Consider the following 22,316-nt stretch of genomic DNA (forward strand, 5'->3'; position numbering starts at 1 on the left):
GAGCTGGACATCCATGGGATGAGAACGAGCCCCTTCCTTGACGGCTCCCCGTGGAAATACAGAGGACAGATGAAGGGCAGGAGACAGGCCCAGAGGGGAAACGACTTTCCCAGTGTCACCCAGCTGGGGTTAGAACTCAGCTCTTCTTCCAGTTCACAGGGACACACTCCCCCAGCCCCTGAGAGGGTGAAGTGTCACTTTAGGCACCTAAATCCCATAGTCAGGGATTCACAAAACCTCTGCTCAGCTGCACCAAGCCCTGTCAGTGCCAAAACTTGCTCCCTACATTTTTGCAGTGAAAGGTGCGTCTGTGCACATGCCCTGGTGCCCCGCACCAGGCGTCCAGCCCCTAAACCTCAGAGTGATGCACCAGTAGGGGGAAGATCGGCCTTCCTCTGCCTGCAACTCCCCTGTGCGGCCCCATCCCATGGGCAGGCACAGAGTTCACCTATTGATTTACACTGGGGGGAGTGAGAGGGGAATCGGGCTCAGTGGGTTACTCCTGGTTCACACTGGGGGAGTGTGAGGAATTGGGCTCAGTGGGGGGTGAGGGAGTGAGTGAGAGGGGAATCAGACCTTTAGTTTACCCAGGCTGGTCCAGCCCAGAGCTCACTCAGATCCTGTATCCCTCTGTTACAGACACTGCTCCCTGGTGTGCCTCTGGCCAGTTAGGCCAGGCCTGTGTTTGGGAGACCCCGTGCAGGGATTCCCTCCTGCCTCACCCCTGCAGCTGTGGGGTGGTGAGCTCGGATTACCCCAGCTGAGCCTGCACAATCACAGCGCTGTGTGCGGGCGTGAGTCCCTGAGCCGCTCCTATTGCTGTGGGGCAGTGGGAGGGGGATACGTGCTACAGACGGAGCAGGAGGGATCCACACGCACTGCGGGGGTGCAGGCGATGTGCTGTGCGAAGGCCCAGGCCGGTGCCCCAGCTGAACCTCTGGCTGGGTTGGACAGGCTGCTGGGCCCTGGCTGTGCGTCTTGTGTGGTGCAGGTTTCCCACTCCGCTCTTGGAAGAGGGCTTGCTCCTCCCTGCCCCGGGAACACTTTGTGCTGCTTGCACACTGCCTCTGCGCCTGGCCCCGCTGCTCCTGGCAGGGCTGGGAAGGTGTTGCTCACCTGCCCCTCCTCTCTGACTCACTGGTTTCCCTGGCACTGCCAGAGCCAGCGAAGTGGAGCCAGAGCAAGGGGAGAGGCTGGCAGAGGGGACCAGTCGACTGAGTGTGGGGAGATTGGGAGAAACCCGCAAGTTGGATTTTAAAATCAAAAGGCAACTCCACGCCGTTTCCTTCTGGGGTTCTGGGCCGGCACGGGGCGGAGCAGCCCCCCAGGTAAGGACGGTTCTGTTCCTTCCCGGGGGTCAGTAGGTGAGCTGGGGCGGGGGAATGAATGGAAGGGAAACCCGGGGGGCTGGGGGGGGGATTTGCCAGCCCTGCTGGTGGTACCAGAGCACGGGGCTGTGGCCTGGGAGACATTTCCTTCCTGTGACCATTGCTGGGCCCCCCTGGGTTCCGCTGGGGGAGATGTGGGAAGGAAGAAGCGAAAAGCAGCCTCCTTGTTTACCACTAGCCCTTTGTATTCAAGGACCGTGGGGCTGACCCTCCCCTTTCTGGAGGGTGCTAATTACAGCTCCTGGAAGGGAGAGGTCAGCTGGCAGGCCCTGGGAGGCCCCTCTTTGCTGGTACAATCCCCTGCCCCAGTCCTGAGCCTCCGCAAAACCCGGAGCCCCCTCCTGCACCCCAAACCTCTCATCTCTGGCCCCACCCCACTGCCTGCACCCCCAGCCCAGAGCCCTGACCTCTCCTGCACCCCAACCTCCTGCCCCAGCCCAGAGCCCCCTCCCACACCCCAAACCCCTCTGCCCCAGCTCTGTTGGGTTGCGGGCATCAACAATTTTCTTCAACTGGGTCGCCAGAAAAAAAGTTTGAAAACCACTGGCCTAGTGTATGGAGCACTGCACTGGGACTCAGGAGACCTGTCTTCTTTCCCTGGATCCACTGGCCTGCTGGGTGACCCAGGCAAGTCACTACCGCTGTGCCTCAGTTTCCCCACCTGTACAATGGGGATGATGATCCTGACTTGCTTTGTAAAGCACTTTGAGATCTGCTGATGCAAAGCACTAGATGAGAGCAGCTATTATTTATTCATTATAGTCTTGCCTTGAGTAGAGATAGGAATCACTGGAACCCGGGTTCCCGTCCAGGCTTCTCTTGGATTTGCCTGAGGGCGCCTCGCAGCCCAGGGATGTTTGAAGAATCAGCCTGTTGTGGTGCTGCCTTTGCTCTGTGTGGGTCTCTCTCCCGCTGTAGCTGGTGACCCGTCGCTGTGATGTGTAGGCGCTGTGCACACAGGAACTGCTCTGCATTGTGTCCTGACATGAGACCTGGCCCCCTCTCCCCTTGCCACTGAGCCCAGTGCTGGCACGTCCTTGCTGGCCCCTGCCCACCTGCCTCTGCCCCGCCCCCCCATGGACCTGCGGGGGGGGGGGGGGGGGGAGGGGGAAATGTACAATCAGTGACTTATTGCTGAGCCACCCTTTACCTGGCTCTGTGTGAGTAATGAGGAAGGAGACAGGAGACGGCTGCTTCGCCTCCTGTGACTCGCTCCCAATTAACCCCTTCCCTGATGCCAGCAGGTTCGGGAAGGGGACTTAGGCTGTGCCTGGGCAGGAGTGGAGGTGTCATGCCCTGGCCCTGCTGCCTATCCGCAGGGATGAGGGAACTCACAAGCTGCTTGCAGCTTCCCTGGCAAACCAACCTGCATCCCTTCCAAAGAGAGCACAGGGCTGTGTGGACGCCAGGCATTCATGGCTGTGTGCCAACAACAGAGCCTCATGGGCTCTCGGTTTGGAGATATGCAGGTCCAGTTTTTCTGGGAGCTCAGCACCCAGCACGCTGAACGCTTCAGAGAATCAGGGCCACACTGTTCAGCTTGAGCGTCAGGCGGGCAAACACAGCCTGTAAGGGGCTGGCCCTTTGTGCGTGGGAAGAGCAGGGAGGCTGGCACTGGCTTGGAGAAGGCTGAAAGAATTGCAGACACTGGCTCAGGACGGCTGCCGAATCAATGTGAAAAGAGAGCGAGCCAGAGACTCAGACTGTGTCCTCAGGCTCATGGCAGGTCTTCCCTTAGCAGCAGGAGCTCCTCAGCCTGATCCCCAAAAGGGATCCTCGCGTGGGCAGCGGAAGGAGAGGTGGCAGTTGGCATTGGCAGGCAGGTGCCAGATGGAGTGACATGCAGCGCACGAATCACAGAGGCAAAGAGCCCAGGTTCCAAAGGGCCAGAATACGGATTTCTGATGAACTTTCCAGAGGACAAGGGGAGGGGCTAGGAAGAGGTGGATGAGAGGGAAACAGGGAAAATATTATGATTTGTTATGGCTGTGGTGGGAGCAAGGCAGGCTTTGGCCTGGACAGGACAGGGGCATGCAACCAGCAGGGTGATCCCGTGGGCTCTGCTCTGTTCTTGTTCGTGAATTAATAGTGGCTGACACCTCAGGAAGCTTTCCCAGTTTCTTGTTTTTCCCATTAAGAAAGGGATAGATAATAAGACAGAAAATATCATACTGCCTCTATATAAATCCATGTGATGCCCACACCTGGAATACTGCATGCAGATGTGGTCACCCCATCTCAGAAAAGATGTATTGGAATTGGAAAAGGTGCAAAGATGGGCAACACAAGTGGTTAGGGGTCTGGAACGGCTTCTGTATGAGGCGAGATTAAAAAGATTGGGACTGTTCTGCTTGGAAAAGAGACGACTAAGGGGGGATATGATAGAGGTCTATAAAATCATGACTTATGGGGAGAAAATGACCAGGGAAGTGTTATTTACCCCTTCACATAACACTAGAACCAGGGGTCATCCGGGGAAATTAATAGGCAGCAGGTTTAAAACAAACTAAAGGAAGTATTTCTTCACACAACGCACAGTCAACCTGTGGAACTCCTTGCCAGGGGATGTTGTGAAGGCCAAGGCTATAACAGGATTAAAAAAGAGAACTAGATAAGTTTCTGGATAATAGGTCCATCAGTGGCCATTAGCCAGGATGGTCAGGGACACAACCCCATACTCTGGGTGTCCCTGAACCTGACTGCCAGATGCTGGGTGTGGATGATAGGATGGTTCACTCCCTCTGAAGCACCTGGCACTGGCCACTGTCGGAAGACAGGAGACTGAGCTAGCTGGACCTTTGGTCTGACCCAGGCTGGCTGTTCGAATGTTCTTATGCTCAGTTCCCGCCCAGGGTGCTGTGCGGCTCACACGCCCCCCCGCCCTGAACCTGGGACCTGGTCGTGAGGGAGCAGAAGCGGATTTGTGGGGCTGCTGAGGTTTGGATGCAAAACCAAGTGGAATCTGGATTGTTGTGCCTGAATTCCCAACTAGCCAGGCCGAACTGAGGGGATGAGGACATAGAATCATAGAATATCAGGGTTGGAAGGGACCTCAGGAGGTCATCTAGTCCAACCCTCTGCTCAAAGAAGGACCAACACCAACTAAATCATCCCATCCAGGGCTTTGTCAAGCCTGACCTTAAAAACCTCTAAGGAAGGAGATTCCACCACCTCCCTAGGTAACCCATTCCAGTGCTTCACCACCCTCCTAGTGAAATAGTGTTTCCTAATATCCAACCTATACCTCCCCCACTGCAACTTGAGACCATTACTCCTTGTTCTGTCATGGGGGGGGGGGGCAGAAATGAGGGGGATGGGTCCCTCCCAGGAGCCCATTAAAGTGAGGGCGCTAGGCCCCCCAAAGCAAAGCTGACATCTGCAGCTCCAGTGCCGGCCTCAGACTGGGCAGCTTTGTACCGTGCCCGTTGTCCAGCTGACAGATGTTAGAGTTAAACAAAACCTGGGCTTGGTGCCCAGAGAAACTGGCCATTCCCTTGGCTGAACCTGCCAGGGCCAGAGGGCGAATCCTTTGTCACAGGGAGCGGGTGTGGCCCTTCCCCTGCTACTGAGGCAGGAGCCTGGGGGTGCGACTAAGTGAGCTCAGGGGGGCAGCCAGGACCGGCAGCAAGAGGGAGAGGAGAAAGGAAGAGCTGGCCGGGAGCAGGGGGAGGGGTGGAATTGGGGAGCCAGCCAGGGGCGGGGGTGGATAAGACATCCCAGCGGAGATGGGGGGGATAGAGCGGGGTCATTGTCCAGCAGTGAGTGGATGCAGGAGACAGGACAGAGACAGACGGGGATTTGAGCTAAACTCTCAGGTTACGTCTACACTGTGATGAACCCGTGGCTGCCCCAGCTATGCTGCCTTGGGGCCGTAGAATTGAAGTGTAGATGTTTGGGCTCAGGGACCCTCCCCACTCCCGGGGCCCCAGGGCCTGGTCTCAAGCCCAAGCCCTGCGAGCCTGCGTCAGCAGAGCCGGGCCGGCTGTGGGTGTTCACTGCAGTGTAGACGTACCTCAGTTGTTGCTCAGCAGCGCCCCACGCTCAGCGCTAGCTCTGCCTGTACCAGAGGAGGGCGCCAGAGCAGAGCTGCAGGGACCCTGCAAGCCCGGAGCCAGCGCTGTGCTCCCAGGCATGTTCCTCGGCCCAGTCGCAGGGCGCCCGGGGATGGCACAGGGCCTGAATTTCCCCATTGTGTGACTAGGGAGCGAGTGGCTCGCAGCATACAGCTGTTCTGCCAGGTCACTCTGGGGAGTCGGTGCCAGCGGCTGCAGAGCCTCACCTGTTTCCTCACCACCGTGTGGCCGCTGCTGAGCCTGTGCCAGGGGTTGTGCCTGGACCCGAGTTCTTGGCATAGCCCCAGAGGCAGAGCACAGCACGTGAGGGTGCAGGGTGGTTCACAGGGGGCTCCTGGGGATTCGGCAAACAGTTTGGGGCCCAACTTTCTAAGTGGCCACTGATTTGAGGGGCCTCCACTTTGGAAGTCTCAGTGGGTCTGATTTTTGGGGTGGGAGGCAGCTGGGGTGACCTGTGGGTGTTCAGCACCTTTGGCCTCAGGCCCTGGCTGGGGGCATTTAGGCTCCTGAAATTCAGAGGCTGCATCTGAGAACTTGTCGGCTAGAGCAGGATGGCACCGAGGGCATCTGCTGCCAGGGCTGGGTGCCTGCGCTGGCTGGGTGCGCGGCTCAGCCTGTAACTCCCCTTGGGAAACTGACTTGATTTCAAGCTGCCCGCGCTCCGTTCACAAGAACTGGCTAAATCAATCAGGGCAGGTCTGCAGGCGCCCGTGGAGCCAGCGCCAGTCTGGTGGCTTGTGGTTTCCACTCACAGTGAAGCAAACGGTGAGCGGCTCGGCTCTCAGAAACCTGAAACTGCGAGTGAAACTCGGTGGCTGGGATTCCAGCGTTATCTGAAACTGTGGGGGGGCTGGGCCTCTGTGAACCGAAACGTGGTGCTCTGCGTACAGCGCTCGGCTGGCAGACGGGGCTGGGATCTGGCTGGTTGCTGCCCTTCCTCCTCTGGGACGGGGCACCAGCCAATGGAGCGAATGCGTTACAGCCGCCTGCCCCATGGACCCGCTCTCCGGAGTGCTGCCACCCAGAGTGGCTGCGCTTTCGCTCCATCTACACAGGGACCTGGGGTGTAGTTAGATGTCTGCCAACCCCTAATGCTTACACCAGCTTGCTTTAGTCACCCCAGCGCAGGCTGTGTTTTGCACTGGTGCGGAGTGTCTACCCCAGCAGCGTGCCCTGGGGACCCACAGCGACACAGGTACGCAGGGCGGGGGGATTCGCTCCCTTTCTGTGTGGGCTCCCTCTGTCCCTCCCCTGGGAGCCGCCAGTCCCAGGATAAGCTCCAGACAGGAACTCTGGGCGACTTTCAGGTTGTTGTGTAACAGGCTGACTCAGCTGGTGGAGGTGGGGAGACGGATACAAACCCCGGCTCTGCCCCCAGCAGGAGAGCTGCAGGGTGAGCAGCAGTGAGTGGGACAGGTGGCCCCCAGGGCTCCACTCTCGCAGGCTGGGGGCCATGCCCTGGCTCATGGAGCGGGATCGTTCCATGTGACTGGGGCACCCCGCGCCTGTGCCCCCCTACACCTCCAGAGGAACAGCGCACTCCGGCTGCCCGCGGGGCTTTCCTGTGCCAGGGACAGAGGGAAGGGGAGGCCGGAAAGGGGATGATCTGCCAGTCCCCAGGGATGCCATCTGAGATGCCCTCTGGGGGCCTCAGCAGCTCCTGGCCTCAGCTCCCCCCATACATCCTGGTGCAGCATCGGAGAGCTTGGGCCAAAGCTGCCTGTGCAGCTAACGTTTTAAGTGAGCCAGCAGGGTTTGAAAGAGAGCTTGGCCTGAGGCAATCCCTGAGCCTCGCCCCAGGGCCAAACTGCCCCGTGGGCCAGCTCCCCTCGCAGGGCAGCTCAGAGAGGGGAGCTTGGCGACAAGGCACGAGAAGGAATGGTCCAGCTGAACTAATGCCCCAGTGTGTCTGTGCGTTGGCCTTACTCAACTCTGTGTGTGTGTCTGTGTGATGGCCTTACACAACTCTGTGTGTGTGTGTGTCTGTGCGATGGCCTTACACAACTCTGTGTGTGTCTGTGCGATGGCCTTACACTACTCTGTCTGTGTGTGTCTGTGCGATGGCCTTACACAGCTCTGTGTGCGTGTCTGTGTGACAGTCTTACACAACTGTGTGTCTCTATGCGATGGCCTTACACAACACTGTGTGTATGTCTGTGTGTGTGTGAAGCACTTCTGAGTCTTTGTCTTTTATTTAACCAGTTCCCACTCAGGGTCATCCACGCCCAGGAGCCCCAGCGTGGGTCTCTGCGCCTCACAGTTCCTGCCCCTGGGGCCACCACCGCCCATGGAGAGTAAAGAGGACGTCAGCGACTCGGACAGCGGGATCATGCTGCACTCAGGTGGGTGAGTGGCAGGGGAAGTCCAGCTGCTGGGCTGCGCGCCCTCCCTCTGCATCAGCCTGGTGCTGGAATGTGAGCCCAGGAAGGCGGGTGTGTGGGGGAAAAGCCGTTCTGTGTCAGTGTCTCTTCTGGGGATTCCCCTCCTGGCTGCCGGGTCGAGGTTGTTTTCCCTGCATCGAGAGCTGTGTCTGCAGGGGGAGGCCATTTGCCAGGGACACGTGAGCCCTGAAGTGCCTGTATATCACACACATCCGTCCTGTAACTGTAACCATAGGCAGGGCTGGGCTAGCGGGCTGTGGGGTGGGAGTGAGGGGCACCGGCAGAGCTGGGGGGACCGAGGGCTGGGCTGCAGGGGCTGTGGGTCGGCAGTGAGGGGCACCAGCTGAGTGTTGGGGGGGGCAGTTTGGGGCTGGGCTAGCAGGGGGCTGGGGGTCAGGAACTGTAGGCAGTGCGGGGAGAAGCCCCGGGTTGGAGGAGCAGGGGTGGCTGAAGATCTGGGCGTGAGTGAAATTATCAATGTATCTGTGAACTTCGAGTTTTCAGCATTTATTTGGCAAAAATAATCAGCTGATACTGTCACAAACCCCCTCAGATTTTCCAGTTGAAAATCCTGCTCCCTACATGCCCAGTCGTTCCCGAAGTCAGTCTAAAGGTGCCCCTCACACCTAGAGATGCTGGGCGGGGGGCGGGCGGGGGGGGGGAGTGAGGATGTCCCCAGCTCCATGAAGGTCGAGACCTTACCTGGAATCCCCTGGGCTGTCAGTGAGCGGGGCTAAGATTTACAGCTGGATTCGCTCACAAGAACACTGCCTTCAGTCCAGGACCTTAGCTCTGGCAGGGGCCGGTACCAGGTGTGTCAGAGGAAGCTTCTTAGCCCCAGGCAGCTCAGGAAAGTCTGCAGCATGGAACGGAAAAGGCCAGGAGTGCTGAGCTCTCTGCAAAATCCAGCCCCAAGTGTGGGTCCTGAGCCGTAGGACATTCCGGGCTGAAAGGAACGTCCTGGTGCGAAGGGGAGACATGGCTCTCTCCTGCCCCTCCATGTGCATTCTGCTCCCGGGACCCAGCTCAGCCCTGGCTGTCTGTTAAACCAGCAGTGTTTTCACTCAGGCTCCCTGCTTTATCTGATCAGTGACCTGGAGCTGGCTGCAGCCTGCGCGGTGAAAGGAGCGAATCCCACTCTCCAGCTAGAAACATTCCAGGCTGGGCTGGGAGCCTGCAGGCCAGCCTGTGCTTTGAAGTGCCACTTACCCTGAGATGGGCCAAGCCTGCTCTAGGATAGCCCTACAGGACAGTGTGTTTTAGGTACCAGCCCCACTCTGGCTCCGGGGATGAGCCAAAGGGCAGCTCTGTCTGCGTCATTAAACATCCGCGCTCAGGGTCACCTGGTTCCTGGAGCCGCCCCTCCAGCAGTGCCTCGGCCCCAGTCTGCAGAGGATGAGGAGCGGCGCTGGGTTGACAGGCTGGGGCAGGGAACCAGTCTCAGATGCATTGTGGGAAATATCAGAACAGAAATTGGAATTTCTGTCCCATGGAAAATTCCGATTTTTCTAAATTATTTTTATCCAAATTGGACAAAAAAATCTAAAGATTATGGTCACATGACTTCCATGATGCACTGCCTTGGTTAACTACAGGGTGACCGCAGTGCATCATGGGAGATGTAACCCAGCCAGGAGCCCAGTCCCTAGAGGACGGCGGGGGCACGAGTGCTTGTGGATAGATGAGTGTAAAACTGACTCGGAATGAAACCTGGGTTTGACAAACCAGAGCCTCACTGCTGGGCTGGCCCAGCCCAGACCCGAAGCTCCCATTTGGATTTTCCCAATAGAAAATCAACACGTTTTGGCAAAATCAAAATTTTTCCTGCAGAAAATTTCAATTTGGCAGTTAGTGCATCTTGCATTGAAAAAACCCATTTAGATGGGAAATTCCAGACCCCGAGTAATTCCTCAGCCAGATCAGTGACACTGGGTGGGCTCGGCAGCCGGATCGGCCAACACCTACCAGCTGCTGACGTGAAGTGAGCAGAACCTGAGCACACTCGATCCCTCCGGACTGGGCCGAGATGGGGCGCTCTGTGGGGCAGGGACGTCTCTGGGCTCTTTTTTGGCACAGTGACTAGCATTCTGGGATGCACTTGAGCCAGCTGTAGAGAGTAGCATAACAACGTGCAGTGAATCCACTTGTTTAGTTAAATCTTCACAACGGCTCCAGCAGCAGGTTGGTTTGTGCTGTTATTCAGAAGGGGAAACTGAGGCACAGAGAGGGGCAGTGACTTGTCCGAGGCCATAGGGGAGTTGCTGTTGGTGACCGGAGTAGAGCCATGGATTTCCTGGTGCCCAGTCCTGCGCATGGCATGCAGGCTGCCACTCTCATACTGGAAAGGGGCAGTGCCCCCAGCCAAGGTGACCGGTGTGAATGAAGGGGCCCCAGCCAGCAGGGGGAGAAACCAGCTCGGGGTGGGGTGGGGAAGGGGATGGGCTGCAGAGATGGCACAAGATATGGTGCCCAAGCTCCAGGCACCTTAGAATCCAAGGCCCCAAGTGGCCCCAGTCTGTGCTCAGGGCCGGCCCTGCGTCTCCCCGCTGGCTGCTGAATTGGGACTCCTGGTCTTGTCCCCCGCAGGCCCGGACAGCCCCGTGTCACCACTGAAGGACCTGACCCAGGCGGTGCGCAAGCAGCAGCAGGAGCTGGCAGCGCGGCTGGAGGCCTGTCTGGCGGAGCTGAGGAAGCTGTGTCTGCGCGAGGCGGTAAGGAGCCCTGGGCCTGGCTGGGGACATGGGCGTGGTCGCTGGGGGGATCTCGTGGGCTGGGCCTGGCGGCGGGTTGGCTGGATGGAGATTGTTCAGCCACCTCTCGTTCGGAGAGGAACCTGGTGGCTTTCCTGGAAGTCGGGAATCCCTGCGTGTGGTGGAGGGGGCTCCCCAGCTAGCTCAAAGCCTCGGCTTCTATCTAGGGCTGCCAGTTTTGGTCGGACGTATTCCTGGAGGTTTCATCACAAGACATTATCTTTAATTAAAGATTAATATTAATTCCTGGAGACTTCAGGCCAGTCCTGGAGGGCTGGCAATCCCCGGGCCTTGATCGCAGGCTGCCATGGCCAGGCCAGATGGCTCGGGCAAACCCTAGCCCTGGCATTGAGGGATTAGCTTGGGCCCATGGCTGCTCTGGTATCTAGGCTATCCCAGGAGGACGGGGAATACATGGCAGTGCCAGTCAGTTAGTGCAAAGGTAACAATGTGCCAAGGCCACATGCGTGTTGGCTGCAGTGCCCACTCCTCCAGGGCCTGCTCCTCCAGGGCATCACTCCCCCAGTGCCACGTGCGTGTAGGGTGGGGCACACTCCTACGCAGGACATGCTCCCTAGTGCGCCCCGGCGCCTCACCCATCTCTGGTGGAAAAGACGTGCCGTGTGTGATCCCTTCTTCCCTGGTGATGCCCTGTGCCGCCCTGGAGGCTGATGTCTGTCCCTGCCCTCCCCCAGGAGCTCACGGGCATGCTGCCGCAGGAGTACCCCCTGAAGCAGGGGGACAGGCCCCCCAAGGTGCGGCGGAGGATCGGCACCGCATTCAAACTGGACGAGAAGACAATCATCTCGCGAGGAGTGGTAAGGAGCCTGCTGGTGCCTGGGGATCTCTCCCTGGCGTTAGGCAGGGCACAGATGGGTCACAGCCACCACTGCATGGTGGCTCGTGTGAAATGAGTTTGGAGGGTCTCAGGACAGTTTCACAGTCCCCAGCACCCCACAGGCCCTGTCTGGTGGGCTCTGCTCGGTCGGTCCACAGCACAGGAACTGCCCCTGGCCCCTTGCTGGCTTTCTCAGTGCGGAGGCCAAACAGTGAGGAGGCCGTTCTGGGTCAGGGGGAGGCAGTGGTGAGGTGACGGATGCCCATGCCGGACCCGCCCGGTAGATCAACAGAGTCTCCAGGCTGCCCCATCCCATCGGTACTGAAAATGACCCGGATGCCTGTCCCAGCCGGCTCTGTCTGTCGCTGGCTGTCTCCAAGGGAGGAGAGCCCGGCACTGAGATGTCCCAGTTCTTGTGAGGAAGCCCAAAGGTGCTGAGGCTTTGATGCTCAGGCCAGCAGGGAGGGGGAGGGGAAAGGGCATGGCTCCATCAAAGGGCGGAGTCCATTGATGCTTGATTTGTGCAAGAGTTTGTTAACATTCCAAACTCTCCACCTCGTGGTACCTCTGCCTCGGCCTCCTCTGCCAGCCCACACCCCGAGATAATGACCCAGTGCCTAGGGCGGTGCTGGGGGGGTGGGGAGCTGCTCCCTCTCCAGGGAGGGAGAGGTGGGAGCACGTTTCCTCTCACTTGACTCCAATCTTGGGAACCAGCCTGTTCGGCATCTGCCTCAGAGCCTCAGGATACACGACCGGAGCCAGGAGCCCAGCGTGCAGCCGTCCCTCCGCCAGGGGGCAGGTGGGGCTCTCTCCAGAGCCTGAATCATTCCTGGGACTCCCTGCTAGCTGGGGCTGAGCGTGCTGCATGTGCAGCGCTCCCAGCCCTGTGGGCCCATGGGGGTAGAGCGCAGGGCGGGGAACCAGCTCAGACTCCGTATGGCTGCCTTGGGGGGCACTAGCCAGGGGTGCGCCCGGGATCTGGACTTCCCTGGGGCCAGGGTGGATTCTGATCTGTCCAGCGATGCCCCCAGCCCCAGATGTGGTTCACAACGGAACAGACAAGGCTGGAGACAGCTCAGAGACCATCCCAAGGTGTTAAGGCAGAAGGGCCCCTTTGAGAGGAAGCCTGGCCCAGTGGTCAGGGCACCGACATAGGAGACCTGGGTTCAAATCCCTGCTCTGCCCTGGACTCCCTTAGTCTCTCTGGCCTGGATCCTCATAGCTCCTTGAAGTGCCTGGGAAGCTGGGCCCTGAGCCCTTCTGCCGTAGTGTGCATGGGGGGATGTCAGTGCATGAGACTGGGAGCGCTCAGTTACTGCAGCAGTGGGGCCAGGTCGGTACCTCAGACACGTCTGCACAAACTCTCTGTGATCAGCGCCTCACAAGGAGCCGGAGTCCCAGGCTGCCTCTGCTGGGTCCAGGTAGCCAGGCCCTGCTCTTCTCCCGAAGGCTGAGGTTTCCCCTGAGCGAAGGCCTAGCTGGACGTGGTTCCTCCTAGCCCCAAGTGCCCTGTGGCGGAGGGCAGCTCCCCTGCTCCGTTCCATGGCTTGTGTTCTCTTCCCACCTAGGACCCGCTGAGCACGCTGGAGAGAGACCTGGCCCTGCAGCTGCAGATCGCCGCGGCCACACATCGCCTCTACCGGGAAGAGAACATCAGCAAGCACATCAAGAAGCGGCGGAAGAACATGGTGCTGAAGGAGGAGAAGAAGCTGAAGGAGCTGGAGAATGCCCTCAATGAGTGTCGCTTGACAGCCAAGCAGGAGCCCAGGGCCAGCATCACAGCCCTCGGGGGTGAGCTGCGTGGCAGGCCAGATCTCGGCCTACTGCTCCATCACAGCCTGCCTAGTGCGAGAGAGAGCGGGCACGATCCGGCAGGAGCCCCTGGCACAGCCCCCACTGCTCTCCCAGAAATCAGCTGCCTCTGGCTTGCCTGGCTCCAAGCAGCAAAGGGCCCTGCTTGTAGCCTTGGCGTGACTGGGGCTGGCACTGCGTGGCTCAGCCCGCGTGAGGGTTTGTCCTGCCCCGAGGGTTGGCATGTTAACTGTGCCGCAGGACGTGTCGGCCAGGGGGTAGGTGGTCACATCCATGACTCAGGGAATGCCAGCACTGCCCTGATCACCCAGAATGGCTGTCCTGTGGGTGATTGCTACAGCTTCACACGCTGGCAGGATCTCTTGTAGCCCCCAAGAGCGCCATTCGCTTGGGGAGGGTCTCACTGGTCCGTCGGGGCCGGTCTCCCAGCTGTGCAGTTGTTCAGGAATGGCTGTTGCTGAGGAAGGAGAGGACAGGGCCCCACAGCTCAGCTGCCCCTTGGAGGTACATGCATGGGGGCGAGCTCTCCCCGGCTTCCTTGTTCCTTGAGCAGGAGACGAAGCTACATTTATCTCAGCTCCCCAAAGAACAGCTGGTGGTTCTGCAGCTTTCCCGGGGCTCCTGCAGCAGCCTGTTCCAGAGGTAGTCTCCTCTTCCAGCTAAAAGCACAGGGCTTTGATTTCCTCCAGCGGTGCCTGAGAGAGGGGAATCAGACCAGATGCAATTACTCCTGTGTGACACCAGTGTGAATGGGAGAAGAATCAGGCCCAAGTTGCCTGAGTGGTCATCCCTGGGGGCAGCACCCTGAACTGCACACCCCACTCTGGCTTCACTTTCCTTCCTTGGCTCCGTTTCTCACTCTCCTGCGCGACCTGTCTGTCCCCTCCCAGAGCTCCTGCTGCACTCCCCGCCCCGGGCTGTGGCGGGCAGGGCAGGAAGGGTTTGTTCATCCAGAAATGCTGAGTTGTGCCAAGTGAAGCCGTTCATGGAGTCGATTTGGAGTCAGCAAATCTCCTGACTCAGAAAAACGGGGGGGGGAAGGTGGGGGAGGGAAATGTTTCAAAATTGTTGAAATGGTTTGTTGTGCTATTTTCAAAATGAAAAATTCCAGTTTTCCAATTCCAAAAGACTTTTGGTTTCAAAATTTAAGCTCATTAGACAAAACGAAGATTTGAAAGAAACAAGTGGAAACTGAAATGAAATGTTTCAAAATGACTAAAATGAAAACAAAATGTTTTGAGTCCTTCCAACCAAAACTTTTGCAGTTTTTGGTTAACTAATATTTTCAAGAGTTTGACTTTTTGTCCCAATTCAAAATGGGAAAATTTCCAAACTCTTGAAAGGGTTGGGGATCCGTGTCTGGGGATGGGGGAGGGGGGTTGAAACCTGCAGGAGCAGCTGCTAAGCCCAGCTCAGCAGAGAGGAGGGGGAGGGAAACGTGTAGGGACATGTGTCCTGCATGGTGCCAGTTAACCCTTCAGGCACCAGAGTGCTCCGTGCCTCCGCCAGCTCGATCCCGCCTGGGAATGTCCCACGTTCCTTTGATGGTGCAAACCCCACCGGTTCCACCACAGAGGCAGCTGCATTGGAGTGGTGGGTGAGGGCCCCTGAGAGGTTGGAGCTCTTGGGACTACAGACAGGTTTATTGTTGCTATGTATAGTTAACTACCCCCTGGGGCCCAGGCAAAGCAGCAGGAGACCCAAGCCCCGCTCCTGTAGGCTGTATTCGGGGTTTGTGCAGCGTCTATGTGCTGCCGGAATCCCAACAATCCCTGCTGACTGGGATCTGTGTTACGGCCCCTGCCCGAGCCCAGTGAGCGTCTCTGCCCTTCCTCACCTCTGCCTCTTTCCCCATTGTTCCCTAGAGCTGAGTGCCTCGGATGACAGCTCCCTCTCGGATGCCATCCTGCTGGAGGAGGGTAAGGCATGAGCAGGGTTTGGATTTCCCCTTCCTGCAGGCAGGGCAGTGTCTGACGTTGGGAAAGAGGTATGAGCCTATCTGCTCTGTTCCCCTGGAGACAGAAGCATTTGATGTGGGGTGAGCCAGGCAGGGCTGCTGTGGGGATGGGCTCTGGGCTGTGGGGGGATCTGAGCGCAGAGCCGGAGGGAAGGTGACGGGCAGACACCGCGATTCCTGCACCGCTTTCACCCCCCTCGTTCTCTTTCAGAAGAAACCCAGGCTCCGAATCATTGTGCTGCCCAGCAGCTCACGGTGCCAGTCCAGCCCGGCACGCCGCACAGCTCCCCGGCCCTGCCCACCCGCTGTGCCCCTCCCCAGCAGTGTGAGGGGCTGCCACCCACGCAGAGCGAAGTCCTGGAGCTGGAGCGCTCGCCCATCCAGAACAGCCCCTGGAAGGAGACCAGCCTCGACAGGCCCTACGAGAAGCCCAGGAAGCACTCGGCTGAGTTCTGCAGCCTGCCAAGGTACAGAGCATGGGCGGCACCTCTCTCCCCATCTCCGCTCTGGGGAGCCCTGCTGATCAGGGGGCTGGGGGAATCGCCTTGGAGAGATGCAGTGACCACAGGAGGCATAGAAACAAGTTGGCTTGTAAGGCAGGAGAACCTTAGGGGGAAAGTGTTGGTGGGCTGTAGGTGGCCTCTTCCCTCTAAGCCGGCATAGACCCAACCTCGCAGTGGGGTGCTACCGCTGAGACTGGAAGCCAGAGCGCGGAGACCTGCAGCCACTGCAAATCCAGGGCCCCTGCCCGATGAGTGAACCCAGTGTCCTGGCCAGATGTCAGCCAGGCCTGATGCTCTTCACGTCCTGGCTTAAGCGGCTGGGTTCTGCGCCATTGCCGGGGCTCTGGACAGTCTAACATGTGGCCTTGTGTCTCCCCCTCCCCTGGAGGTCACACCCTCCCCAGCTTCCATTGCTCGATTCTCCCCAGGGCGCTGGGCGGGAGATCATCTTTCCCATCCGCTTTTCCTCTCCCTTCTGCCCCGCTCTCCCTCCCCTGAGAAACGTGATGCCCTGGGTGGCTTGTCGGCAGCAGGGGGCGAACCGGGACCCTGCGTCTAACAGCACTAGCGTCTCTTGGGGAAGTGACACACCGATGCGTGCAGGCGGGTGCATGCCCGGGGCTCTGTGGATCCCTGCAGCGGGGCAGAGTCGCTGTACGGGCAGGGCGCCGATGCAGAGGTTTGGGCGCATTCCCCGTCTCCCCAGGGCCCTGGGCCACTCTGCTCCCATGGAAGGAGCCATGCAGATGTTGCAGTGCGGGGGAGGGATTCCAGCTCTCCTGCACTGGTCTCTGTTCACTGTGCTTCTCCTCAGCAGCCCAGCCGGGACACCCGTGCCAGCGCCTGCCCGCAGCCCAGCCGCTCAGAGGACAGCTGAGACGCCCCGCTACCACTTTGTCCCCATCCAGACCTTGGCCTTGTGGAGGCAGGCTGGCTCCAGTGGGCCGCCGACCCCAGAGATGCAGGCGAGGAGAGGGCAATCCCAGTCCATGAGGTACTGCCCAGCAACGGGCTCTCTCGTTGTGTGGCCTAGCAGCTATGACACTGCACGGGGAGAACTGGCTTCTGTTCCTACCTCTGTCACTGCCCTGCCCCATGCCTCAGTTTCCCCTCCCACCCATTCTCTGTTTGGCCTGTGAGCTCTTTGGGGCAGGGCTGTCTCTGTGCAGCACAAATGATAGTGGTTGAGGCCTCCAGGCAGTGCTGGTAGGAAATGATAAGGAGTGAGGAATAAATACAGAATGTGAGTGTGAGACGGGACCCCCAGAAGGGAGACAAATGAGAGGAGATGGGAGCAGCAAGGGAGGGACCCTGGGCCTAGCCCCAGAGTTTCTGCTCATGGGGAGCTTCTGATTTTGGTGCTACTGATTTGTCTTCCCCCGAGTGCAAAGCAGGGATGTGAAACCCAATTAGCGCGTCCACCCTGAGCTGCCCTTGCTCTAGCAGAACCAACTCCTAGCTAGCTACCTTAGCACTGACCCTGACACTCATCACTGTGGTGCCTGCCACATAAAATCACCAGCAAGAGCCAAGTCTCTAGTGGACTCCATGGAGCCTCTGGCTCTGCTCCCTTCTCAAGGTCAAAATTCTGCTGGGGGGGGGGTTGATTTGCTTAGATGTTATTAATGTCCTCGTTTAGTGTTGGTTAGTGGGGATATGGAGGTGGAAGTGGGGGTCAGCTAAGGTGGTGGGTGGAGCTAAGAGGTGGGTAGGGTTAGGAGGGTGGGTGGGGCTAAGGGATGGGCAGGATTGAGGTGGTGGGCAGGGTTAAGAAGGTAGGCAGAGCTAAGGGGATGGGCGGAGCTCAGGGGGTGGGCAGAGTTAAGGGCGTCTGGAAGGATTTCGGGTGTATTCTCCACTGAGGTCTGTGGGGAGTGCTGGTGTGTCTGTACATTCCCTGTTTGTACTTGTGCTTTGGATTTCTGAGAGCACTCCTCTCAGCCTGAAGTTTGGGTCCGGGCCAGGAGATTCCTTCGCTCGCCCCTGGTGCTAGAATACCCCTAAATAGCTTCCTTCTGCCCCCAGGGTGGATGTGTCCCGTGACCGAGCGGAGCTTCGGGGGAGGAGCGTGCTGCCAAGACGACGCCCCACCTACTACACGGTCACCGTCCCCAACTACTGCTTCCCTCCATCCAAACCTGGCCTGGCCTCCCACTCCATCTACCACTCCAGTTCCGAGGACAGCAACTCAGACGTCTCCAGCATCACATACGCCCCGTCGCCCGGCAGCAGCAGCCCTGACATCTCCTTCCTGAGGCCGGTGCCCCCGCCGTCCACAGAGCAGCCCTCGCCGGTGTTGAGGGGCCCGCGCTCCGCGGCCGAGGCAGCGTACTATTACCAGACCCCCCAGAAGCGGCTGCTGCCTCCCAGTTACTTCCCGGCTGTGGAGTATGTGGCTGGGCGGGAGCTCTGCCGGGGCTACCCCTCCCTGCGGCCTGGCAGCCCAGCTCCGTTCCCCTACGAGCAGGACGTGGTGCAGCTGCGCTGCCACTGGCTGGGCCCGGCCCCCAGCCGGCTCATGCGCACCCCGTCCCTCAAGGACTACGCCCCGGGCAGTGGCAGGGCCCTCGCCAAGTCAGCCGTGTCGGAGGAGCTGAAGTCGTGGCATGAGCGCACCAAGCTGCGGAACTTGCGGCCCCACTCGCTGGACAGGCAGGGGGCCTTCCGCGTGCGGAACGCGCCGGGCAGGGAGCTGTACGCCTCGCGCTTCGCCGGGCAGCAGGCTCAGGTAGGGCCGGCACACGACACGGGGTGGGGAGCGAGGAGGTGCTGCTGTCCCGGGAAAGTGCTAGGGGAAGGGAACCACTGCACAGCTCTCTGCATTCGACTCTCTATGGCCTGGGGCACTCGGAGAAGCTGGGGGGCCCCTTACCGAGCATCACCTCTCAGTGCCCAGTAAGTAAGGGAGAACTGGTAAAGGAATGTACCAGCCTTGCTCCTTCACAGGCCTAGGTTCAGTCGTGTCCTGGGTCATACATTGTCCTAGGATGGATCATTCCCCACCTCACACAAACCCCATCGGCAGAGCAGGGTGTGAGGGGAGCCCAGGGCTGGGATTGCAGGGGCTGTGGGTTGGGAGTGAGGGGCACCAGCAGAGCTGTGTGTGCGGGGAGCCCAGGGCTGGGATTGCAGGGGCTGCGGGTCAGGAGTGAGGGCTTTGTTGGGAGGGCCTGTTCTGTGGGAGTCCCCAGCGATCCCCTCTCAGCGAGGGCAGCTTCTGCCAGCTTGGACACCCCAAAAATCCAGCATTTGGGTCCCCAGCAGCTCTCAGCTTGTGACAGCATTTGGTCACTGCTGCTCCGGGCAGGCCTGCGCCAGGGGCCCAGCACCGTCCATCAGCAGCTCCCTCCCGCTGGGCTTCTGCAAAGGGATCAGCCAGGGAGTAAAACACTCCTCACAGAACGGCCACGCTCAGCCCAGTGCGGGTAACACGTGGCATGTGGAATGGCAGCACCGTAGCCTGCGGGCCAGGCCCTCACTGGTGTAAATCAGCATCACCGATGCCAGTGGGACAATGCCGATTGACACCATCTGGGGAGCTGGCCCTGCTGACGCCACTGGAGCTACCGCCGATTGACACCAGCTGCAGCCCTGCCCCCGCTCTCTGAGGTTAATGTAATAGTATTTGAATAGTCTTAGCGTGCCTATTCAGGTGGGGGAATGGAGTTTATTAATGTTTGAACTCGCCCCCTCCTGTGCCACACGACCCCCAGCAGCGAGCGGGGACCAGCTCTTCCCTAGCACGTTTCTCCCAGGTCCGTGCGGGCTGGCGATGCGCTGGAAAGCTTCCGAGTTCAAATCTTGCCCAGTTGCTGCTTTCCCGTGGTCGGTTGAATGTGCTGCTGGTCGCATCCAGCTCCCAAGAGCCACTCGCAGCCTGGCCCAAGTTACTCCTGCTGGCAGCTGCAGAGAGGCCTTGCAGAGGGGTTCCCCGGGCAGAACAGGGCAGACTGCCATTGGCAGTGCATTCTGGGAAGCCCAGGCCCTTGGCGAGCACACTCAGTGCAGGAAGGGGCTGGAGAGCCCAGGTAGTGAGCCCAGGTTTATCCCATTGGGCTGTGGTACTGGCAACACTTGTCCGACAGGCCCTCCCCCGAGCCACGTCCGTTCTCCTGCCCGGGCAGCTCTCCGCCTCTAGCAGAGGCAGCGGCCCTCCCCAGGCAGGCTGGGGCTTGTGCCTGGATTCCTCCCATCACCGCCCCCGCCAGGAACCAGAGAGCTGCTCTCTGCAGTGACACGCAGCCCGGCAGCCGTCCTCGCCCCTGGGAGTGCCTTCTGGGGGAGCACGGCCCTGCACACCACACCCCAGGGTGGGCAGCATGAGGGGTCACGTCACCCGTGAGCCTAGCAAGAGGGCCAAGGAATCCCTGGGGTAACTCCACGCACACCCGGCCCCTCCCCATCCACGCACCAAAGGCCAGGTCTGCAGCTGCAGTAAGACCATGTCAAAGCAGGGTGCTCTGTGCTGGGGGCAGGGGCCTGGGCACCCCCAGGAGACGGGGGCTGAGTGCCTGGCTTTGTACAGGCTCCATGTGTGACTTTTTGCCAGTCCCTTCCTCCCACGGGCCTGTGCTCCCTATGTGCGGTGGGGAATAGTGCCGACCCCCGGGGGTGTGAGCGGCCGGGACGGGCTGGTTGTTATCACGCTCTTGCTTTGCTGGCTGGGATGGCTGCTCTGACAGGCTCTTTCCTTCACCCCCATGCAGGTGTGTCAGATCCACGTCCTGAAGCGGTCCCCCGAGGGAGCTCCTGTGCAGGTCTACATGCCAGAGAACGGGGAGGTCGTCACTCAGGTCTAGAGTCTGGGCCTGCTGCCAAGCCCTCGCCAAGAGAGCCCCGCGCCCAGCTGGTGAGAAGAGGCAGCAGTGAGCCTGGGCGCAGGGGCTTACTCAGGAAGCCAGCTGGTTGCCCTGGAGGGGACTAGCAAGGGGGCAGGACCCCGGGTGCACCAGTCCTGACCACGTTATTTGGACACTGCCATTTGGAAGGACTGGATTCGTTCTGGCGTTGTCACCTTCTCAGGCGTTTCTCTTTGGACTGTGAGGTGCCTCTTCCCCCAAGAACTCCCCTGTCTGTCTGCCTGTGGGTTTGTGTGGGCTGCAGCAGAGGAGGGGGGCCGGCTTGGAGCAGGACTGGTTCGGCTGCTGGATATGCGCCAAGGGACAGATGTCCTTGCTTCACAGGTGTCATGCAGCTGATAAGAAGAGCAGCAGCTGCTGGGGTGATGGTACTTTGCTAATAGAGAGACACCTGCAGGATCATTGTTATGTGTCATGGTTCAGTCCAGTGCCAGGGAATTGTCCTCTTGTTGATTCAGCATAGAAGCTGCTGGTTTGCCGAGCACCCCACCACCTCCTGGAGAATGCAGCAAGGGCAGTCAAGATCAGAGTGTTTGGGCAATTGGGGAATGGGAGGATTTGATTGGCTGCTAGTCTTGCGGCAGACCCATAAACCACTGCACCTCTCCCACAGGTACGTGCCTTGCCCCTTTCTAGGCTCTAGATCCTTCTCTTCAGTTGTATTGAAGAGAGAAGTCAAAGGAGGCCATCTGCCCAGCTGTGCCAGCAGGAGGCGCAGTTTACAGTTGTACTTACCTGGCTCCCGCCTTCTAAGACCTTGTGGCTTGAAGCCTGGGGGATACCACCCCACTGTACACACCGGGCATTGGTGAGAATAAGTGACTGGGCAAAGTCCTACAAGGAGTCAGTGGTAGACGACGTGGGTTCAAACCCTGCCTCCAATGCCCACCACAGCAATCGATCCCCAAGCCCAGCCGGGAGAGGTGAACAGAGCATTGGCCAAGGAATCACGATACAGTAGAACCTCAGATTTACAAACACCTTGGGAATGGAGGTTGGTCTTAACTCTGAACAAAACATTATGGTCGTTCTTTCAAAAGTTTACAACTGAACCTTGACTTAATACAGCTTTGAAACTTTATTGTGCAGAAGAAAAATGCTGCTTTTAACCATCGTAATTTAAATGAAACAAGCACAGAAACAGTTTTTGTACCTTGTCAGTTTTTTTAAACGTTCCCTTGATTTTTTTAGTAGTTTACATTTAACACAGGATTGTGCTGTTTTGGCCTTTTTCCCTTGTGTCTCTGCTGCTGCCTGATTCGTACTTCCGGTTCCGAACGAGGTGTGTGCTCAGCTCGTAACTCTGAAGTTGTACTGGAGTTGCCAAGTCCTTGAGTGACCCAACTATTTGCTGCCTTTGCTTGCGCACGGTGCTGGGGATGAGAGGGCTGGTTTTCTTCTGCAGTCGAACACAGAACTGACATTTGCTTCCTTTGAGGCATCTCTGTCCAGGCACCTGGCTTTTCCCACACGTCATTTACCAGGTTGCGCCAAATGCTTCCTGTACAAACATGCCCCAGAGACTTCCTCCTGCTTCAGCCACCTGGGGCGCCCTGAACATTGGCTGCCCAGGTACTTACAGGCCCTTCCCACTGCAGTATCTGGGCGCTTTGCAGTGCCCCGGCAGGTACCAGCACCATTGTACAGGGCGGGAATTGAAGCCAGAGAGACTAAGCACAAGATCCATTTGCAGATCTAGGTGCCTAACTGCTAGTTTAGGCATCCAAGTCCAAAAATTAGATCCTCAAATCCCCC

General features: G+C 58.9%; 1 protein-coding gene across 1 annotated transcript; it reads left to right on the forward strand.

The window, feature by feature from the left end:
- The first annotated feature begins 6,552 nt into the window (after positions 1 to 6,552).
- Positions 6,553 to 20,501, forward strand: INAVA (innate immunity activator). The gene is made up of 10 exons (XM_065404215.1): positions 6,553 to 6,656; positions 7,664 to 7,803; positions 10,429 to 10,553; positions 11,288 to 11,410; positions 12,999 to 13,221; positions 15,108 to 15,161; positions 15,411 to 15,666; positions 16,517 to 16,696; positions 17,728 to 18,430; positions 20,409 to 20,501. The coding sequence occupies exons 1-10, from the start codon at positions 6,553 to 6,555 to the stop codon at positions 20,499 to 20,501; spliced, it is 2,001 nt and encodes a 666-aa protein (XP_065260287.1).
- The last annotated feature ends 1,815 nt before the right edge of the window (positions 20,502 to 22,316 follow it).

The sequence above is a fragment of the Emys orbicularis genome, chromosome 4 (assembly GCF_028017835.1).
Source record: "Emys orbicularis isolate rEmyOrb1 chromosome 4, rEmyOrb1.hap1, whole genome shotgun sequence".
NCBI classification, from domain to species: Eukaryota; Metazoa; Chordata; order Testudines; family Emydidae; genus Emys; species Emys orbicularis.

Coding starts and splice junctions, on each gene's coding strand:
- INAVA (XM_065404215.1), top strand. CDS start 6,553: ATGCTTACACCAGCTTGCTTTAGTCACCCCAGCGCAGGCTGTGTTTTG. Junction 7,804..10,428: donor CGGGATCATGCTGCACTCAG/GTGGGTGAGTGG, acceptor TGTCCCCCGCAG/GCCCGGACAGCCCCGTGTCA. Junction 15,162..15,410: donor TGCCATCCTGCTGGAGGAGG/GTAAGGCATGAG, acceptor GTTCTCTTTCAG/AAGAAACCCAGGCTCCGAAT.